At 38.9% G+C, this 18,767-nt stretch overlaps 2 protein-coding genes across 2 annotated transcripts; one reads left to right on the plus strand and one right to left on the minus strand.

Moving 5' to 3' along the window:
- Nucleotides 1–3,085: 3,085 nt before the first annotated feature.
- LOC148419262 (green-sensitive opsin-like) lies at nucleotides 3,086–5,238 on the plus strand. Its single transcript, XM_088423282.1, has 5 exons — nucleotides 3,086–3,573; nucleotides 3,640–3,808; nucleotides 4,102–4,267; nucleotides 4,349–4,588; nucleotides 4,690–5,238. Exons 1-5 carry the CDS (start codon nucleotides 3,189–3,191, stop codon nucleotides 4,786–4,788), a joined length of 1,059 nt encoding a protein of 352 aa, XP_088279408.1. The 5' UTR covers nucleotides 3,086–3,188; the 3' UTR covers nucleotides 4,789–5,238.
- Nucleotides 5,239–9,196: 3,958 nt separating this feature from the next.
- Nucleotides 9,197–14,137, minus strand: synprb (synaptoporin b). The gene is made up of 5 exons (XM_088423479.1): nucleotides 14,038–14,137; nucleotides 13,423–13,547; nucleotides 10,874–11,072; nucleotides 10,606–10,797; nucleotides 9,197–9,892 (listed from the first exon to the last, which is right to left on the minus strand). Exons 1-5 carry the CDS (start codon nucleotides 14,059–14,061, stop codon nucleotides 9,554–9,556), a joined length of 879 nt encoding a protein of 292 aa, XP_088279605.1. The 5' UTR covers nucleotides 14,062–14,137; the 3' UTR covers nucleotides 9,197–9,553.
- Nucleotides 14,138–18,767: the final 4,630 nt, after the last annotated feature.

Below are 18,767 nucleotides of genomic sequence, written 5' to 3' on the forward strand. Positions count from 1 at the left end.
TGTTGTCACATTACAGTTGGCAGAGAATTTACCTCTGACTTCCTTGAACTAATTAAACTTGTGTCCATAACTGCGCAAATCATAACTGATGGAATGATACAACTTTTTGAGGAAGCGGGCTGGCTGTGTGCACACACAGACTCTGCGCTGCCAATATGGGAACGACACTAAGAAGGACACTGTGGAAGTCTTTATTGAAAGAAAGTGTGTGTACCGATAGATAGATAGATAGATAGATAGATAGATAGATAGATAGATAGATAGATAGATAGATAGATAGATAGATAGATAGATAGATAGATAGATAGATAGATAGATAGATAGATAGATAGATAGATAGATAGATAGATAGATAGATGCATTTGACACTGTCAATGACAAAATTCGTCAGCTCTCCAAGTGTATCAGTGAGTGAGTGAGGCCCACATCATGTGCAGTCAAAAATAAAGAGGTTACAATCTGAGACATATGGGACATTTCGTTGAAGCAGCTCGCGTATTACAGCCAATTAAATATGCGCTAAGCCTTCCCATGTGACATTACTCAGCCAATAAATGCTGCATCCTTAACAAATAACCGTCACAAGTGAAAATGCTGGCAGGCTAGTTCCTTTGAGAAACCGTTTTTTTTTTTCGAATTTAAAAAATGATATATGTATATGTGCATATTTGTGCATTTCATATTTTAATTAAAACCTTTGCAGAATCATCAAATAAAGCTTCAGTTGAATACATTGTTTAAATTAAAGGTTGCGATGTAATAAAGTGGTTATCAACTGTCGGTTTGGGAGGCTGGTTGACTACTTTTGCAAGTCACTTTATGAGTCACTTTGTTCTTAATTTAGCAAACCCAGACTTCACACAAAATAAACTAAAATGGGATGATGTTTTTCTGCAGAGTTTTTCAATGTAAAAAATTGCACGTGCCTCAGCTCAATAAAAGTTGGGCAACATAGTCGTAGACCCATAAGTGGATTAACCTGATCACACTTCCTCTTCAAGTCACTGTGAGACGGCCACAGTGTCTGCTGACGCCAAGCTTGTGGAAGTGATAAACTGTAATTATCACAGGAAGCTCAAGCTTTTCTATGACCTTTTTTTGAATCCCTTTTATGTTGATTCCCAGGTATTTGACATGTATTACAATGCAATAATACTAACATTCTTGTGTATGTCTAGGATTTATGTTATCTTCAAAAATATAATAATTAAATAATATATAATTACAGTTCATAAATGTGTTTAAAATAATAACAGTACCATTTTAGAAAGAGGTTATTGAATTATTCAATATGTCATGTGAAAAGATAAATATTTTAATGAGCCATTGGCTCCTATTAGATTGGGCGACTGTACATAATGTTTTGTCCTGAATATCCACATAGATTACTCTACGCGTTGTATATAGCAGATTTAAATGCATCAATTAATATTTATCACACACAAACATAGGGAAAGTAGAGATTACGCATTTCAGATTATGCGAAGAACCATGTAGTGAAAGTGACATATGGCATCCATATTATGAGTCAATGTTGGCAAGAAGGTCACCCCACCACACATTCATTTCCTTGAAGACATTATCAACACCTTATCATCTTGTTTTTGCAACTGAGTTCGAGTTACTCAATTTTGAGCTTCGGCCGATACCGAGTCCTGATTACATACCATGATTATTTATTAAGGGCAGTAAAAAATGTGTGTCCCAATTTATTTATTTTTTTCAAAAATGTATAACACCTTTTATCATCCATACATTAATTTTCTGCAGCCGCTTATCCTCCTAAATATTGCATGCTTGCTGGTGCCTATCCCAGTTGATTTCGGATACCCTGAACTGGTTGCAAGCTCATTGCAGAAAGTTTAATCAAGTAGCCTAAAAATTGTAAAGGTTCTGCCTTTGGCTGTTTATGTCCACTGGTTTCCAGCTATATTGCCATGTTGCATTCAGTACATGTGGTTTGACAAAGACACAATGAACAAAGAAAACATGAACAACAAATAACAAAACAGACTCAAATCCAGAACATGAAAGGAAAAACAAAACCCCAATGCATGAAAGAAACCTAAAATCATGAAGAATACCCTAAAACAAATGTTCAATTTGCACTATATCTGAGACAAGGCACATGTTAAGTCAGTACATATATCATATATTAAATTTTGATCAATTTACAAACATGCTGTCAAAATGAAAAAAAAAAAAAGAACATGAAGTTGCTGGAACAGCTTGTGAAATGATAGCAGGTATTTTTTTTTAAACCACCCAGTATAATTCTTTACACATTCATACAATGTACTTCTCTTTGTACTTGACATTACTGTGCTTGCAAATAAAACGTTGAACCTGTAAAAATAAAGCATTTGATGGGAGGAATAAACTTTTCATTTTAAAGCTTAAGTGGGTCAGGTTGCAGCCAACCCTTTGCGAGCTCTACATTGAGCTTCACGATTAGTAGCCCGATCTCGCACGTTAAGCCTGACTGAGAAAATTAATTACCTGCAGACATTCACTCACAACTATTTGCTTTAAAAAAATTATCATATGAATTGCATGACAACTAATAATGAGCCATGAACACTTTTGACTGATCCACTTATTATTGTGATTGTTGTTTGCTGCACAAGCTCAGGCAGAATTTTGGTTATACGTGTATGAGGTGGATCAGCAATACATCTTGCAGTGTTAAAAGCTTTGATCATGCATAGTAATTATAAAAGGACTCAATTAAATGGCATGTGAGATGAAAGTGATGGCTCAGTGAGAGCTCTGAGAGGAAATGCTCAATTATTTATATAAAAGTTACATGAAAAATGTTGGAAGTTGAAAATAAAGTTCACGTGAAAACCCTTAATGTATTGTCGACGCATGCCTCAACGCAATTGAAACATTGTCCTTATTAACTAATTAATGAATTAAATGTGTGTGACAGATAGTAGAGAGTTAAAGATGTGACCCACACTGCCTTGACGCTTTGGCAAAGTCACTAATTGGTCAGACTTGAGCTGTACACTGACTGTCAATCCTCCTGTAATCTAATTTGGCCAATTTGAGGATCACCACAAGGAGGTATAAAACAACACCCAGGAAGGCATAAGCCGCTGGAGTGGGCTCGGCTTTCAGCACCACCTTAGACGACACCCTATCCGAGTTTGTACGGATCGAAGCTCCCGCAAACCAACTTGACGATGGGTTGGGAAGGACAATTTGAGCCTAATGGCACAGAGGGCAAAAACTTCTACATCCCCATGTCCAACAGGACAGGGATTGTTAGAAGTCCCTTCGAATACCCGCAATATTACATGGTGGACCCCATGATCTACAAGCTTCTGGCTTTCTACATGTTCTTCCTGATCTGCACTGGAACTCCAATCAACGGGCTGACATTGTTGGTCACGGCTCAGAACAAGAAGCTTCGGCAACCTCTCAATTACATCCTGGTCAACTTGGCTGTGGCTGGTCTCATCATGTGTGCCTTCGGGTTCACCATCACAATCACATCTGCTCTCAACGGCTACTTCATTATGGGACCGACTTTCTGTGCAATTGAGGGATTCATGGCCACGCTTGGAGGTAAGATCAGCTTGGGAGTCTTGAAGTGGCGGAAAAAGATCAATCGCTAAACAAAAATTCCTGCAGGTGAAGTTGCTCTCTGGTCTCTGGTGGTCTTGGCCGTGGAGAGATACATTGTCGTGTGCAAACCTATGGGAAGCTTCAAGTTCACTGGTACCCACGCTGCAGCTGGAGTTATTTTCACCTGGATCATGGCTATGGCGTGTGCGGCGCCCCCACTGTTCGGCTGGTCCAGGTAGAGCTTTTCCATTGCGTCCAAACGTTTTAACTAGCCTATCTGTCCAAGTTAAAATGCATTTTTGACTTGCATTAGCGGTGAATAAAAAACACTAACTGTGGATGGACCTCAATGTCCATGACCGAAGAGAGCTTCAAATGAGACAGTCCTTGAAATAGTCTGTGTGCATTTTTTTTTTGTAAAGTGGACACAAAATGAGAGCATTCATTTCCGCACTGATTGGCTCAAAATTCTAACCTTCTGGCAGTACAAAACGAGATGCCTAATACAATATGTTCACCCTCACGCAGATACCTCCCCGAGGGGATGCAGTGCTCCTGCGGACCCGACTACTACACCCTGGCTCCAGGCTTTAACAATGAATCCTACGTCATCTACATGTTTGTTGTCCACTTCTTCATTCCCGTCTTCCTTATTTTCTTCACTTACGGCAGCCTCGTGCTAACAGTCAAAGCTGTAAGTTGCGCGACACTTTTAATCATCCGTCTGTCACTGGAAAATGTGGGTCTTTAACGACATCTTATGCTTGGCTTCAAGGCTGCAGCCCAGCAGCAGGACTCTGCCTCCACCCAGAAAGCTGAGAAGGAAGTGACACGTATGTGCGTCTTGATGGTCATTGGCTTCCTGGTCGCTTGGACCCCATATGCCACATTCGCCGGCTGGATCTTCATGAACAAGGGGGCTTACTTCTCCGCTCTGACTGCTGCTATCCCTGCCTTCTTTGCAAAGAGCTCCGCCCTCTATAACCCAGTCATCTATGTGCTAATGAACAAACAGGTTGGTGCAGCATATTGTCGTTAAATCTCCATTGGTTGTTGTAAATACTGCAACTTCATTCCTGAAATGGTTCCCTTCATTCTTTTTTTTTTTTTTTCTAGTTCCGTAACTGCATGCTGAGCACTATTGGAATGGGCGGTATGGTGGAGGATGAGACATCAGTGTCCACCAGCAAGACAGAAGTGTCGTCAGTGTCTTAAATATGATGACACCTCAAAATCCATGGACGTTTTCATTATTGATTGCATCCAGATTTTTAAACGATCCCATGACAAAAACATCTTGGACTTTTGCCAAATGGAATTACGGAAAATGAATGGACAAAACACACGAACAAAAACCAACTCACCTGTCGATATGTATATAAGAGAGATACCATAACGCTGCAAAAGTTGTGCATGGTGTTGTCTGTCTTTGTGTGCATCCGCGTGCGAGTGTGAATGAACTGTGACTCACTATACAGAGACCGACAATCAAGTTCGAACCTGTTGCAGCGTGACAACACTTGGCCCATGTGCAATCACATGAGGTTATTTTCATGTAATTATGTGATGTTTCACTGGGGAAACCAGTGTGATTGTTTTTATGTATTTCACAAAAAAGAAGAAAAAAAACATAGGCTGAAGTAAATAAATGCATGCATGAAAAGATTTGTGTACTCCTTTGACTCCTGATTTGTACACGTTTTTTTTCCCTTTTTGTTCTTAATAATAGCACAAAAATAACTTAGTTGTAAATTTGAATGTAACTTCACACAGCTCGAGGGCAAGTGCAAAGCACACACTTAGACCACTTACTTAATTTAATTAACATAATATAACAAAGACAATGGTCAGCAGGAAGTGACTAAAGAACAGCATTATGGCTGTGACATCACTGCAACTCCCTAATATTGAGCCACTTTTGCAAACAGGCACGACCATGTTTTGGCCCTATTGATAAACGTACACCCCTAACATCTGAAATCAACTATCTGTTCCGCATCATCAAACAGTTCTCGTGACAGCTCCGCCCCGACAGATGCTGAGGTGATAAAACACTTTAATCACAGACACACTCCTTAACACCCAATGGTTGACGAGTAGTGTGATAATCCAGTGAGTGTGTCAACGGCTGAAAGTCCCTTCAAGCAGTCTGTTGGGAATCCTCCAAAGCAGCCATAAATCCTTTCAGGAATGGATGCGAAAACAATTTCTTTTCTTGGACTGTATCAATGTCTTCAAATGAAGCGCACAACAGAAATGACCGCGTTGTTTTCTTTTCATTGCTGTTTGGGGGTAAATGATTGAGAGTTTAGTAAAGCTAAAATATTGCATTTTATGAATATAAAGCACATAAATGACAGAACAGATAAGGGATGACAGATCAGAAGTGTGCATTCAAGAATGTATTTCTTAATTATTTTGTATTTTTTTTAATGTATTTACTATTTACTATGATGATGAAGCTTTAAATGATGATTGTGTGGTTGTGCTGTGCTGTTGAAGTTTTGCATTCTGATCTGTTAGGTTTAATGCTATACTGCCATCTAGAGGCCCACTTGGACCATTTATTCACACACGCAAACACCCACGCAAACACACACATACACACATACACATACACATACACATACACATACACATACACATACACACACGTACACGCACACGTAAATATATAGGTGATGCCTTTTGATGAAACGAGGCTTGCGTCGTCGAAACTGAAGCTGATCAAACAGAGTTATTGTACCATTCTTATGTTATGTTATGTATGGTTAAGTTAAGTTAAAGTGTGAGAACGTGTGTGGGAGCTCTATTCTGAAAATTGCCACAAAGAATTACCACCGGACTTCAATGCGCTGGCTAAAAAAAGTGATCAACAACACTGTTCTCATTAAAAAGTATGTTAACATTTTATTGCCTTTGCTCTGTTTGTATTACATGTACAGTTAACAAATGGTTGATTAAGCTATTTATTTTTTAATGCCTATTGTATCTCTTTGCCGACCAGGCCTGGCTGTCAAATTTTAAAAGGGAATGTGGCACCCGGGCCCAAAAGAATGCCCACTACTGGATTAAATCGATTATTTTTAGCATTTTTGACATTTATTTTTAACAATAATTTAATCATCAATAAACATGACAAAACCTTTTAAAAATAAAAACACATTTTTGACTAAATATACTCACCTCAATGTACCCACCAATGTATGGGTATGTTGAACAATTAACCCTGTATGGCTTCAAACACCAAACCAATCAAATGCACACAACAGTCATTCCCAGCAATATATTTTGTGCGTTCCAAATATCTGTTCAAAGCCCCATAAAAAAAAATTGGAAAATGTTTATATATATATATATATATATATATTTTATATATATATAAAACATTTTCCAATTTTTTTATGAGGCTTTGAACAGATATTTGGAACGTGTAAATTGTAAATTCATCCAATAAGATTTTTAAAATGTATGTATTTGCATTGGCTCCGTAAGCACGCATTGATGCTGAGCTCGAGCTCTTGCTTCATTGTAGATGTACTTAATACATGAGCATCGAGTGTGACATCATTCGCACTTTAGAGGTTAACACCGGGTTGTTTATAGATGAATTTCTGTACATCTTGAATAAAGTACAGTATCACAGTGTCGCAGCCATAGCAAATGTGACACAAAAGGCTGTAACACATTAGCTCAACTGGGATTCATTGTACTACACAAAACGCAGCGTGACATCTATCCCATGATGCAACCCTTTATTTCCTTCACACATACGGATCCTAATTGTCAAGCTGAGAGCACATGCACTGTAATTTACTAGTGCAGAGAGGCGGCCCCAGACACCTGCGTGCCATTAGCATCTGTGTGAGGGGCAGCACCCGCAGAGAGGAGCCTCACTTCTACCCGCCATTTAATTACTTGGAGCAGATAGAAGATCGCTGCAAACTGAGGCCTTGGTAATAAAAGTACATGTAATTCCATGCTCATATACGCCATGAGAAGCAGCCTTGGATGGACTTCACTAATTAGCTGTACCAATGGGATGCATTTTAGGATCTATTCAATTTAAACTGCAGTTTATTGAGAATCCATCACCATCCTCAACTTACTGCGATGAGTACATTTCATCATCAATATGATGTATTCTTTTCCTTGGAACGAGTGCAATCTCACCACTGGGGTTTTTGAATCTGTGTGACCGAGAAATTATTGAAAGGGACAAATGCTTTTCATAGGTTAAAACAAATGTTCAATCTCTCACAAAGAATCATAAAAAGCAAAATCAAACATCGTCCAACAGGGTGTCAGAAAATGGAACCAGTCTCAGTTGACTTTTGACAAGAGGCTGGATGGATCCTGGACTGGTCTCAAGCCAATCACAGAACACTTGTAGACAACTAACTATTTATACTCACACTAGTTAGACCTATGGACAATTTAGAGCAGGTGGATCTGACTTATTTTCCTTATTTATTATGGGTCCCTTCTGAGATGCAGACATATACACAATTGCTTCTTCATTTCATTGTCCATCCATTGCTCCAACCATTTTCTATAAATTCACTTATCCTCACTAAGGTCTCTGGCTTGCTGGTGCCTATCCCAGCTGTCTACAGACAGTAGGCAGGGGACACCCTGAATTGGTTGCCAGCCAATCACGGGACACACAGGGACAAACAACCATTCACGCACCCAATCACACCAAAAGACAATTTAGAAATATTGGCTTCATGCAACACTCATTAGGTTTGGTAGGATGATGCTAGTTTACTTTTCGGATGTTCTGGAAGTACCGTGGGCACATCATTTTAATTGAAATATAATCGCTTGTTTGCCATGGCTTTGGCCAAGCAAAGATAACTGACAAGTAATTAGTGGGAGTTTTAGGTATAACTAGGTATTATGTTAATTGTCTAAAATGGGATGAAACAGCCACCAGGAGGGATTATCCCGCTGGCCTTTGCAATGGAGATAATCCAAGGACGCAGCATGGCGCACACTTTAATGTTCTCCACAAGAAGCTTTATTCATTTAGCATTCTCTCTTTTGCTTTCCGCCTGGTGTCTTTGAATCACTGCTGATATTATTATTTCTTTTCATTTTTCATGGACACAAAGACTTTGTAAATTCTCGGCAGTCATAGCTGTGGCTGTTAACAGTAAAGGAAGGTGTGTGCAACTCACTAATATTATTGCAAAAACAATCTGACTTTTTTCACAAATATGTCTGATTTGTTTTTTTAAACACTTCATCTTTGCCGAAATATCAACTTCATAGGTGTGAAGAATACTGTATTTGAGAGAAACAGGCATTTTGTTTATTTATGTTTTAGGATCTTTAGTTTCAGTGCATAAAAAAATGAGAGCAACTGCAAAAGTCTTGCTATCATATTTTTATCCAGGATAAACAATAGAAATATTTTTATGACTTATGTTTAAGACTTTTTTTTCCCTCTATGCAAAATACTAAAGCGGCAATAAACTACCTGTGACAAGGTGAAGAATCACATCCCAATACTATATATCTTATATGGAGACAAAATTTAAATGCAGTGCAAAACAGTATATTGTATAATCTTTAGTTGATCATTTTGTGTGGGTAAGAGAAATAATGTGCGGGAACATTACCCTGTTTGCTCAGTTATTTATTCTTCAATATGGTTTGTCATACATCGATAGTACATCTATAGCAATGAATAAATAACACCTTTTGATACCAAACTTATATAACGGACCATTCATAAAATTAGTCGACAACAACAGAAATATGTACAGTAGCTGATCCAAATTACCACCACAAACATGTTCCACTTTTTTAAACCTCTTTTTGATTTTTAGTATGTTGTTAGTAATAAACTATGCGGTCAGTAAAGATGACATCAAAAGATTTAGATGTATGAAACACAGTTTTACTGTAATACATTTGCCACATGTATCCAATCAAATAAAAATAAAGCAACATATTTTTTTAGAGAAAACAATCATGGGGCCCCTCCTTTACTGTCATTAATGACTGGCTGGCCAAGAGAGGTTTGGGGGAGGCCGTGGCTCAATTGTGATTGGTTGAAGCTGCCTTGCCGGTACACCTGCATCCCGAAATCCCCTTTTGGCTGCGTGAAGTTGTTGTGTTTGGACGGCTGGGAATTCAAACTTTCCTCCTGAAGGTCAAAGCTGCTCTCACTGTAGAGCCGCTGACGCATTTCTCGTTTTCCGGAAGAGCTCCTGGTGGGATACCTCTGCCCCATCTTGTACCAGCCCGTCTCTTTAAAAACAAACCAAATGTTTCCAGCCCAAAGGATGACATTGACAAAACCAAAAACCTGTAGAAAGAAAAAAATAACGTATGATATTGTAGCTAAGAATAAATAAACATGTATGACCGCAGCAGGGGCGTCAAACATATGGCTCGTGGGCTGGATCCAGCCCGTGAGATGATTTCACCGAGCATTAAAAAAAATAAAAGGGACCGAAGCAATTTGTCTGCTGTCTAGAATACTGTAATGCTGTCTATAACACTCCAATTCCCCTGCATGTGTTGAAGTATTTACTAAGTCATGGTTCTGTCCAATTGCTTGTTTTATTAAGAAAAGAATTAGAAAAAAAAACAGTCATCAAACGCATCGTGTCAAGCTGCTGTCCTGTGCAACTTACGCTCATGCCTGATAACAACTAACTTCTTCTCAGGCTTACTCACACCTGACAACAACAAACATTAAAATACACGAATCTTTTATAACTAATGCTCAAATTGGAACAACAATTTACAAGCCGAAGTGACCATTTGCCACGCTTGTGCCTAATCGCTTGCCGATTGGTTCAGTATCAGAATGTGGAACACTCACGTTAGCATTAGCATCTAGCTTTGTCATGCTACTGCTTCAAGGTTAAATCCTTCAGTCGCCCCGAAGCGATTCACAATGTATTTGCAGAATTTATTACTTTATTTTTAGTTCCTCATATGTGTTCTATACAAAAAGATGCATTTCACAGACAAATGGAAAAAAAATGCTGGAAAAGATTTATTTATACCCACCACAGACGTGTTGAGACGAGACCAATGAGGTTCCTGGGCAGCTGTGCATTTGTTCTCCTGAGCCAAGCAAGCAGGGATGAGCAGCAGCACCTTGGTAGGCTTCGTAGCCATCTTGATTTCGGAGAGAGCTTTGGCCCAGCAACAACTACTGACGAGCCATATGAGGGAGAACATTACTGTCACCACAAAGTCCTGCACAGGAACAAAACGCATAGATCAATACAACAACTCCTAGTCTTGCCACATGGGAGGCTGAGCAGTCACTGACCACGAGTGGTCCTCTGTTGTTCTTTAAGTATTTGTTCTGGTAAAATACGTAGACCACAGTTGCCAGCAGGGAGTAGATGAACGTGATTACGCCCACACTGACAAAAAACTGAGCAGCGGAGGAAAAGTCGCCATCCAGGAAGAGAATTTCCTCCCTCTTATTTTCACATAGTGGAGCCTTGAAATGTACTTGTAGCAATCTGCAGAAGAAAAGATAATCTGCACTCAGATTTTGCTCTGGGAAAATATGTTAGTTAGTAATACAAAAAATACGCCATTACTGTTTGTGTATCCTAGATGAGTGAATTTGATCTTTGTCTCGTCACAATCAAGAAGTACTGGCGACAATAACATGTTCTCCTTCACTGGATTTTACACTCCAGCTTTATCATTGAGGACGTTATTGTTGTACGTTATTTAAGGCCGTCTATGATGTGAATATGTATGCATGCTCAAGCTCACCCGTGACCTACACTATAAGGACTCGCCTGATAGAACGCGGAGGGATGGTTTACCTTTAATTAAACTCTAAGCTCTGGAATGCTAGGAAGTCACTAAATCAATTGTAAGGCTGTTGGTTTGGTGCTGCCGCAAGCTGAACTGTTAATGAGACGCTCCGCTCAAAGTGACAGTGATTGACAGAGGAACATTCGCTGTCGCTGACGGACAAAAAAGGCCAGCTTTCACTTATAATGCACATTTCCTTGCACAAATGAATGCTCGAAATCTCGCTTTGAAACTGAGCGTGGTGTGATTTTAGTTGAATCTGTCTAACACATTGTGCATGGGCGGATTCCACAATACGTTAGAAACTATTCAAATAGTCTTCAAAGTTTCCTTCAGAATGGTCAGTAATCAAAGTCTAAAAATATTTGTGTGGGCCCGCTTGACAAGGTAATCCACTTTTTGTCTCAATGAGATGGTCTCATTTGTGATTTGACGGCAGGAAGCCAGTCCAATTTAAAAGGCCCTTTGTCTGAGATATTTCATTGCATCATTAGACCAAAATGCACTCGGAGCCAGATCAGTCAAGATTCTAACCTTAAGTGGTCCCTTTTGACGCGCCAGAATGTTTCCACTATTGATCTTGTCTAGCGGCGTGCACCCACAATGCCTTGGGGCTGTTTGCTCACAGACCGCTTCATTTAGTGACAGGATACAGAGATCATGGCTTTCTCTGCCACGCACGTGAGGAGTGTCTCAGGGAAAAGTACTAACTGAAAAAACTCAAAGTTTGAAACACCAAATGAACAAATTGTGTCATTTACGGTACAGTATACCTATTTGTAGCAGATATCCGGTACTTCTTCAACTTATTAATAATGTAACAGTTTCCCATCCACAGTTCTTTACTGGGCAACAAGTTGTTCCGAAACAGAAATAGCTGAGCAACCTATTTAAAGGGGTGATCATGAGAAAGACAATGATGCACTTAGTTAAGAATATTGACGTACATATTTCAAATTTATTGACCGTTGAAAAAAAAAACAAATGCTATCTGTGTCGGTAATACTATTTAAAAATGTTGGCAAGGAAGTAGAACCTATTCCAATTTGATAACGATGACATATTGGTGAGGGAAAGAGGTGCTTTTTCTTCTTTTTTTGATGATGTACTGTGGAATATTTTTGCAGCCATGTATCCCCTAACAAGCCTAAAACATTTTTGGATGAGGAAAACATCAGTGTAACATAATCTATTTTATTTCTGGCTCGTCTGAAGGGAAAATTGTGTCACTGGCAATGCCCATAAAGTCTAACATAACAAAGCCATACAACATTAAGCAAAGGAGTCAGTATAACACAATATAGTAATAAGTTTCTACACCTTTCATTTATCCATCTATCCATCCATCCATCATTTAGAGCCACTTATCCTCACAAAGGTCACAGGCTTGCTGGTGCCTATCCCAGCTGCCTTCGGGCACTAGGCAGGGGACACCCTGAACTGGTTGCCAGCCAATTGCAAGGCACACAGACACAAAGGACCATTTACACACCCACTCACACCAAAGGACAATTTAGTATGCTCAAGATACCTGTTTTTGGAGTGTGGGTGGAAGCAGGAGTGCCCGGAGAGAGGCTCAGGGAGAACATGCAAACTCCATACAAGAAGCACTCACAAACACACCCAAGGGCAATTTAGAGTGTCCACTATGTCCACTACTATGCATGTTTCTGGATTGTGAGTGGAATTCTGGAGAAAGCCCACAAAGGTACGGGAAGAACATGCAAGCTCCACGCAGGCATCCCAGCGCTGGATATGATCCCATGACTTCCGTCAGCCACCGTGCTGCCTCATCCCCCAATTAATTTACTCTCAATTTGAAAAGAAAAATGTACTGTTCTTGTCACGGCATTTAAAAAGCCTAAAACTGAACCTATAGAAACACGGTTCAAGGCTCAAGTATACCCGTAGGTGTAACCATTTGAGAACCGGTGCTTGACTCAACATAGGACTGTTTTACTAATAAAAGGTACAGGCGACAGATGTACACAACTTGGTTCATGTGAATATTGTTCACTGGTTTTGTCAGCACTCATGGTGTACCTGAAGGGATAGCCAAATTCAATGTTGATGCTCTTGTTACTCTGTCTACTGTCTGCGCAGTCCACTTTAACCCGGAGGTGCCCATAGTAGCCGCCGCATGTTGCAAACGCGCAAATGGCAAAAATCTGAGGAAGAGAATATGATAGCAGTCATATGAGGACAAAAGCATTCACTGGCATGAGTGCAAGGACTATCAAGGGACATGTCTGAGTGTGTGTGGCTTATTGCATAATGCATTCGCATCAATAAATCACAGGACTGATTATTACAATTTCTAATTGGTTTGAAAACAAAAGCTGAATAATTTAAAGATGGGAAGTGCTGCTCACTGTGCACTAGAGGGTGGCCGCAGCAGTACGGGTTGATTCATTTTCGCATCAAACGTTCTACAGCTGCACCTTCAGAATAATGTTCGCCTCTACAAGATTGAAAGCGCTGACTACAATACGTACTCTGAACTCCACATTTACTTAACTGCTCTCTACAAACTAATATTTAGAGAAAGATTCGTACTGATACTTCTATTTTAGGTGCGTGAAATATTAGTAATACACTGTGAAAGTGAAATGAAATCAAATCATTTCAAAATTTAAAATCAAAGAGGAAGATACTTACCGGGGCAAATATAACCATACACATTTAAAAATCCAAGAGATGGTCAAAGTCCACTTGAGTCTGCAGGGTTTGTCATCAGGCAGAGATGTGGACAATAAGAGGAGAGAATCCGGCAGAGGGGAGGGCTCACATGAGGTACACTAACTTCCCAAAGGAGGAGTCAGATATACAGTACTGTATTTCACATTTCAATATAAAGCAATGCATATTTTGCATGCATATTGAACTGGGCAGGACCTTTCAACAAGCAGTGCTATAAGATTTATGAAGAATACCCCCCCATTTTAGAGGCCTCAATGTTTTTTTTTCTCAATATCTATTTTTTCTTTATATTTTTTTAAAGAAAACTTTTAAATTTAAGGATACAACAAGTAAATATTCCAGTTTGCCATATGCATTACATTTAGTGCAACCTAATGAAGTTTCTTTACAAATGATCATTTTTATCATATCTCAATTGCGGGTTTTAGGGCAAAGATGTGGAAATTATTTGGGGCAAAAATGTGTGCTGAGGGGGCTCAAACCAGCAAGCGCCAGTTTTGTTGAGTGGATTGATAATTTAGATAGCCTCCCTCATGATGGAAATTGAGTTGAGTGCTGTTTTGTGGTTGAAAAGATGAAAGGATTCATTGCACAGAACAGTGGTAGAATAAAAAAGAAATAATTTGCTGACCTCTTCTGGCTCTAAATATGCATTACATGTTAGCAGAACATGCTTTTTTTCATTCGTACAAAAAAAAAAATCTAGAGTACATTATATACTACAATTTAGGAACATTGGACAGAATTCAATCTCTGTATATTTATCTTTCGATTGTCAATTTTACTTTTGAATTTCACTCGGTTTGGGACTAAATAGAGTCTTATTTGAGCAAAATGTATTCCATTTTGGGGGATTATTGAAAATAATTGAAGATGGCCTTCTTATAAATGCTTTTCCTAAAATGCAATATATAGTTAAATACGCTGAAAAGTGTGTTGATACTTTCATTGATGCCATGAAAAATGTAGTACAGAAAAAGATACAGGTAAACAAAAAAAAGAGGTTCCAGAACAGTGACTGACAAGTATGCATGTGGTACCTGTGGATATTAAACTCACCCGATTTACAACCACCACCATCAATACCGTACAAAAACAGCATATAATCTGCAATTTCCATTCAGTCAGAAGCTAGATGTATTCTGACACAACAAAAACATATAAAATGTAAATAAAACACCATTACTCACAGCTATAGTTTATTAAATGTATTGATGTGTGCGGATCTCAAAACACTAGTTCTGCTAGACTTTGACAACCACTTAAAGCAGGGGTGTCCAAAGTCGGTCCCCGAGGGCCGCTGTCCTGCATGTTTTCCAGGTTTCCTTTCCTGACACACCTGATTCAAATGATCGGGATCGTTATCGGGCTTCTGCTGAGCTTGCTGATGAGCTGATCATTTGAATCAGGTGTGTCAGGAAAAGAAACCTGGAAAACATGCAGGACGGCGGCCCTCGAGGACCGACTTTGGACACCCCTGAATTAAAACGAAGAAAAAAAAAAAATTCCATCATGTCCGCCTGCTCCTCTGCCCTGTGAAGGTAATTTGAAAGCTATTTGGGGTTAAAGAAACCAGTCCGAGTTACAATTACAAGTATTACACATTCCGAAAGATCTGGCTTTATTAAATTGGCATTGCAGCAAATTGAGACTAAAATCAAACTGCCGCGTAAAAACAAACAAACGTATAAATACATGAATAAACAGACACATAAATAAACAAATATATAGATAACGTACACATACTGGACAGTAGTAAAAACAAGAAAAATGACGATAGGAAAAAAGACAATAAGATTAAAGAACATATTTTAGCTGACTTCCCCTTTTAAGCACGTACTATTGTTTTAATATATTTGGGCCACAGTTTTGATAACTTTGCCTGCCTGTAGTGTCTGATAAAAAGTCATGCCAAAAAAAAAAAATCTTCATCAGCCTCCATGATAAGGTAGACCCAAAAGAGGGCAGCACCATATCATATAGATGAACACAGATCCAAAGCAATGAACCTCTTTTCTACTCTAGAATGCACGTGACAATGGTGCCCTCAAAAAGAAACATGCATATTATGCATATTATCAATATGAGTGTCCCGATGTTGGCGTCTCAAGATTTTTTATTTTTCCACCATGGTAGACTGGCAAGGCTTCATCTCGTTGCATTATTAATGATTTTTTTTCTGGCATCATCTTTCTGCTCCAGCCTGAAAAATGATAGCAAGGAGACGCACATAAATCGAGTTATTTTATTGTATTTTTTTGACACACCCCACCCTTTCTCCTGCAGGCATATGCCTCCTCTACATTTTAAAACTTCATCTTAAACTTAATCCAAAAAGCTGTGTGCTATTAAATCATGTGGGGGAACTGATAGAGTTCAGCTCTTGTTTATTACTGTAAAATGCAAGGTGTGAGGTCAAAGTTAGAAAAATATAGTGGAAAGTGAAAAACGGGTAGTAAAATGTCTCCTTTTAAACTGAGATTGGTGCAAAATTTAGAAACACCTATTCTATTTTGGGAGTAAAATGTGTAGGACCGTGTTATGTAAAAGGATTTGTCTGGAAAATGGGCTCCTCCTTGCACCAACAAGCCAATTACTGCTGTTGAAGGCACTGCAGCTTCAGCCTTGCTGAGCCGCTGCATACTTACACACACGCACGCACACGTGTGTTAGTTTTGCAAGTGTGTGGCGTCATGTTGCTGTCTGAGAAGTGCAAGGAGCTGCAACACCGACACTGACCTTATTCCATCAATCTCACATTAAAAAAGAACTCAGCATTTAAATATTTCAAAGAGCACCTTCTGAGAAGCTAAGAGGCTCTCTAAGTGTGTGTGTGGGTGTGTGTCGGTGCATGTATGTTTTTGTGTTTGTACCCTGTATTTGTGTATTTCTCCTCTAGTTTATGATTTGTGTTTTGTGCTATGTTTACAGTCTTTTTCTTTGTTATGCGTTTGGGAACACATCATTTCATTCTGTGCAAATAGCCAGTATGATCATTTACTGTATGTGTTATCTAATGTTCAAATTAATGGATTAATTTGTTTGCAGCCATGAGTGACTATTAAAGTATGTTTGGGTAGGTGTATGGAAGTACCTTCATGTTCTTATTAGGATGGATGTGTGTATTGGTTTTACGCTAGTGTATGTGTGTGTGTGTGTCTTTAATTGAGGGAAAGCTTTTTTAATGAATTTTTTTAATGAAACTGTGGATGCAAGTGTGGTAATTTGTGTGTTTTCTAGATGTTGATTTTATGGTTAGTGTGTTTAGTGCCTTACATTAGTATTTGAGTGTGCAAATGTAAGTACGCGCAGTTATTAGTTTAGATTTGTGAGATATTTTTCGCAAATCCCTCGTAACACATGATGTAAATCTGCACTCAAGCATGTTAAACCGAGTAATACATTTGCAAGCAACGTTGACCAGTCAGTGTATTCAAAAATGGGTGGTTTGCGTCATTGTGGCTGTGAACCATTTGTCAAAGTTATTCCCTTAAAAACGTGATGCACTCATACCTCACATGAAAGCATCTCTGCGCTGAAAAGGACACGGCAACCTGTGCTTGACCAGGCAATTGTCACTGCGAGTGTGTCAGCAGAGAGCAACTCAGCTTGTAATCGGACTTTATTTATCTTCTAATTGTCCAAGTCCAAATGTAACTTTAGACCAATTTTCTGCCACCAAATTGTCATTCTGCTGGATATATCTTTGTGAACATAGTGCAGGACAGTTATCAAAATCGACATTAAGGGCAGTTAGCCTTGCACCCACACAACAGCCAGAATATATCGGTTATTAAAGGGACACTGTGTAAGATTTGATAGTTTTTCATTACAGACAGCAGGAGGTGCTGCATTTACCATTATCTTTAGCTATAACAAACATGGCAGCCTCCGGAGAAGTGCCACACCCCATATAATATAATTTGATGATAACTAGACCTATAGTTACATTTAAAACACACTGTTGGTCGTTAAGAACACATTTATTTGCAAGTTTTTGACATTTATAATCATTTAATGTATTCCTTTTGTGTGAACAAAGGTCAATCTTATACAGTGTCCCTTTAAGCATCTATGAGTGGGGGTGTGAGTGCCCCTGGGGACACATGAAGGCAAATCAGGGGGTATGTGAGATTTTAACAGTATACCAGTAGTGCTCAGAAGAAAAACATGTTTACCAATAAAATCTGAAAGCCATCTTTCCTTCCATTCATATCAAAGACCTTTGTCAGTACTGGCACTGTAAAATTGTGAGATTTACTCATATTTTTTTTCAATGTGAGCAGGAAATGCTCGCATTGAAAGGGGGATAAATAACCAGTGAAACAAAAAAACACGTTGGGATGGATTTTTTTTTGGTTTTATTTTATTGCAAAACCGTATAAACTTTTCCCTTCAGAGCACCACATACACACAAATTATTTGCGCTGGTTAAGGGGTAAATCAGTGAAAAATGGTTGAGGGCCACTTGTTTAGACCATGCAGGACCTTATTCCCCCTCTCCAACAAAACTTTAAACAGACGCTGTGAATCAACAATAATGCATACGCAAATACTCTCTTAAGTCAAAAGACAAAACATTACATGGCTTCCCTACATTCTCAATCATTTCAAAAAGTGCTCAGTAACAGACATTCCCCTAAAAAATCACAATGGCTGAGGCAATCCATGAATATATTAAATATGCA

Source organism: Hippichthys cyanospilos, chromosome 9 (genome assembly GCF_059441005.1).
Source record: "Hippichthys cyanospilos isolate Australia breed blue-spotted pipefish chromosome 9, RoL_Hcya_1.0, whole genome shotgun sequence".
Classification (NCBI taxonomy): domain Eukaryota; kingdom Metazoa; phylum Chordata; class Actinopteri; order Syngnathiformes; family Syngnathidae; genus Hippichthys; species Hippichthys cyanospilos.

Coding starts and splice junctions, on each gene's coding strand:
- LOC148419262 (XM_088423282.1), top strand. CDS start 3,189: ATGGGTTGGGAAGGACAATTTGAGCCTAATGGCACAGAGGGCAAAAAC. Junction 3,574..3,639: donor ATTCATGGCCACGCTTGGAG/GTAAGATCAGCT, acceptor AAATTCCTGCAG/GTGAAGTTGCTCTCTGGTCT. Junction 3,809..4,101: donor CCACTGTTCGGCTGGTCCAG/GTAGAGCTTTTC, acceptor ACCCTCACGCAG/ATACCTCCCCGAGGGGATGC.
- synprb (XM_088423479.1), bottom strand. CDS start 14,061: ATGTGTATGGTTATATTTGCCCCG. Junction 11,073..13,422: donor GAATTTGGCTATCCCTTCAG/GTACACCATGAG, acceptor TTTCTTCTGCAG/ATTGCTACAAGTACATTTCA. Junction 10,798..10,873: donor ACAACAGAGGACCACTCGTG/GTCAGTGACTGC, acceptor GTTCCTGTGCAG/GACTTTGTGGTGACAGTAAT.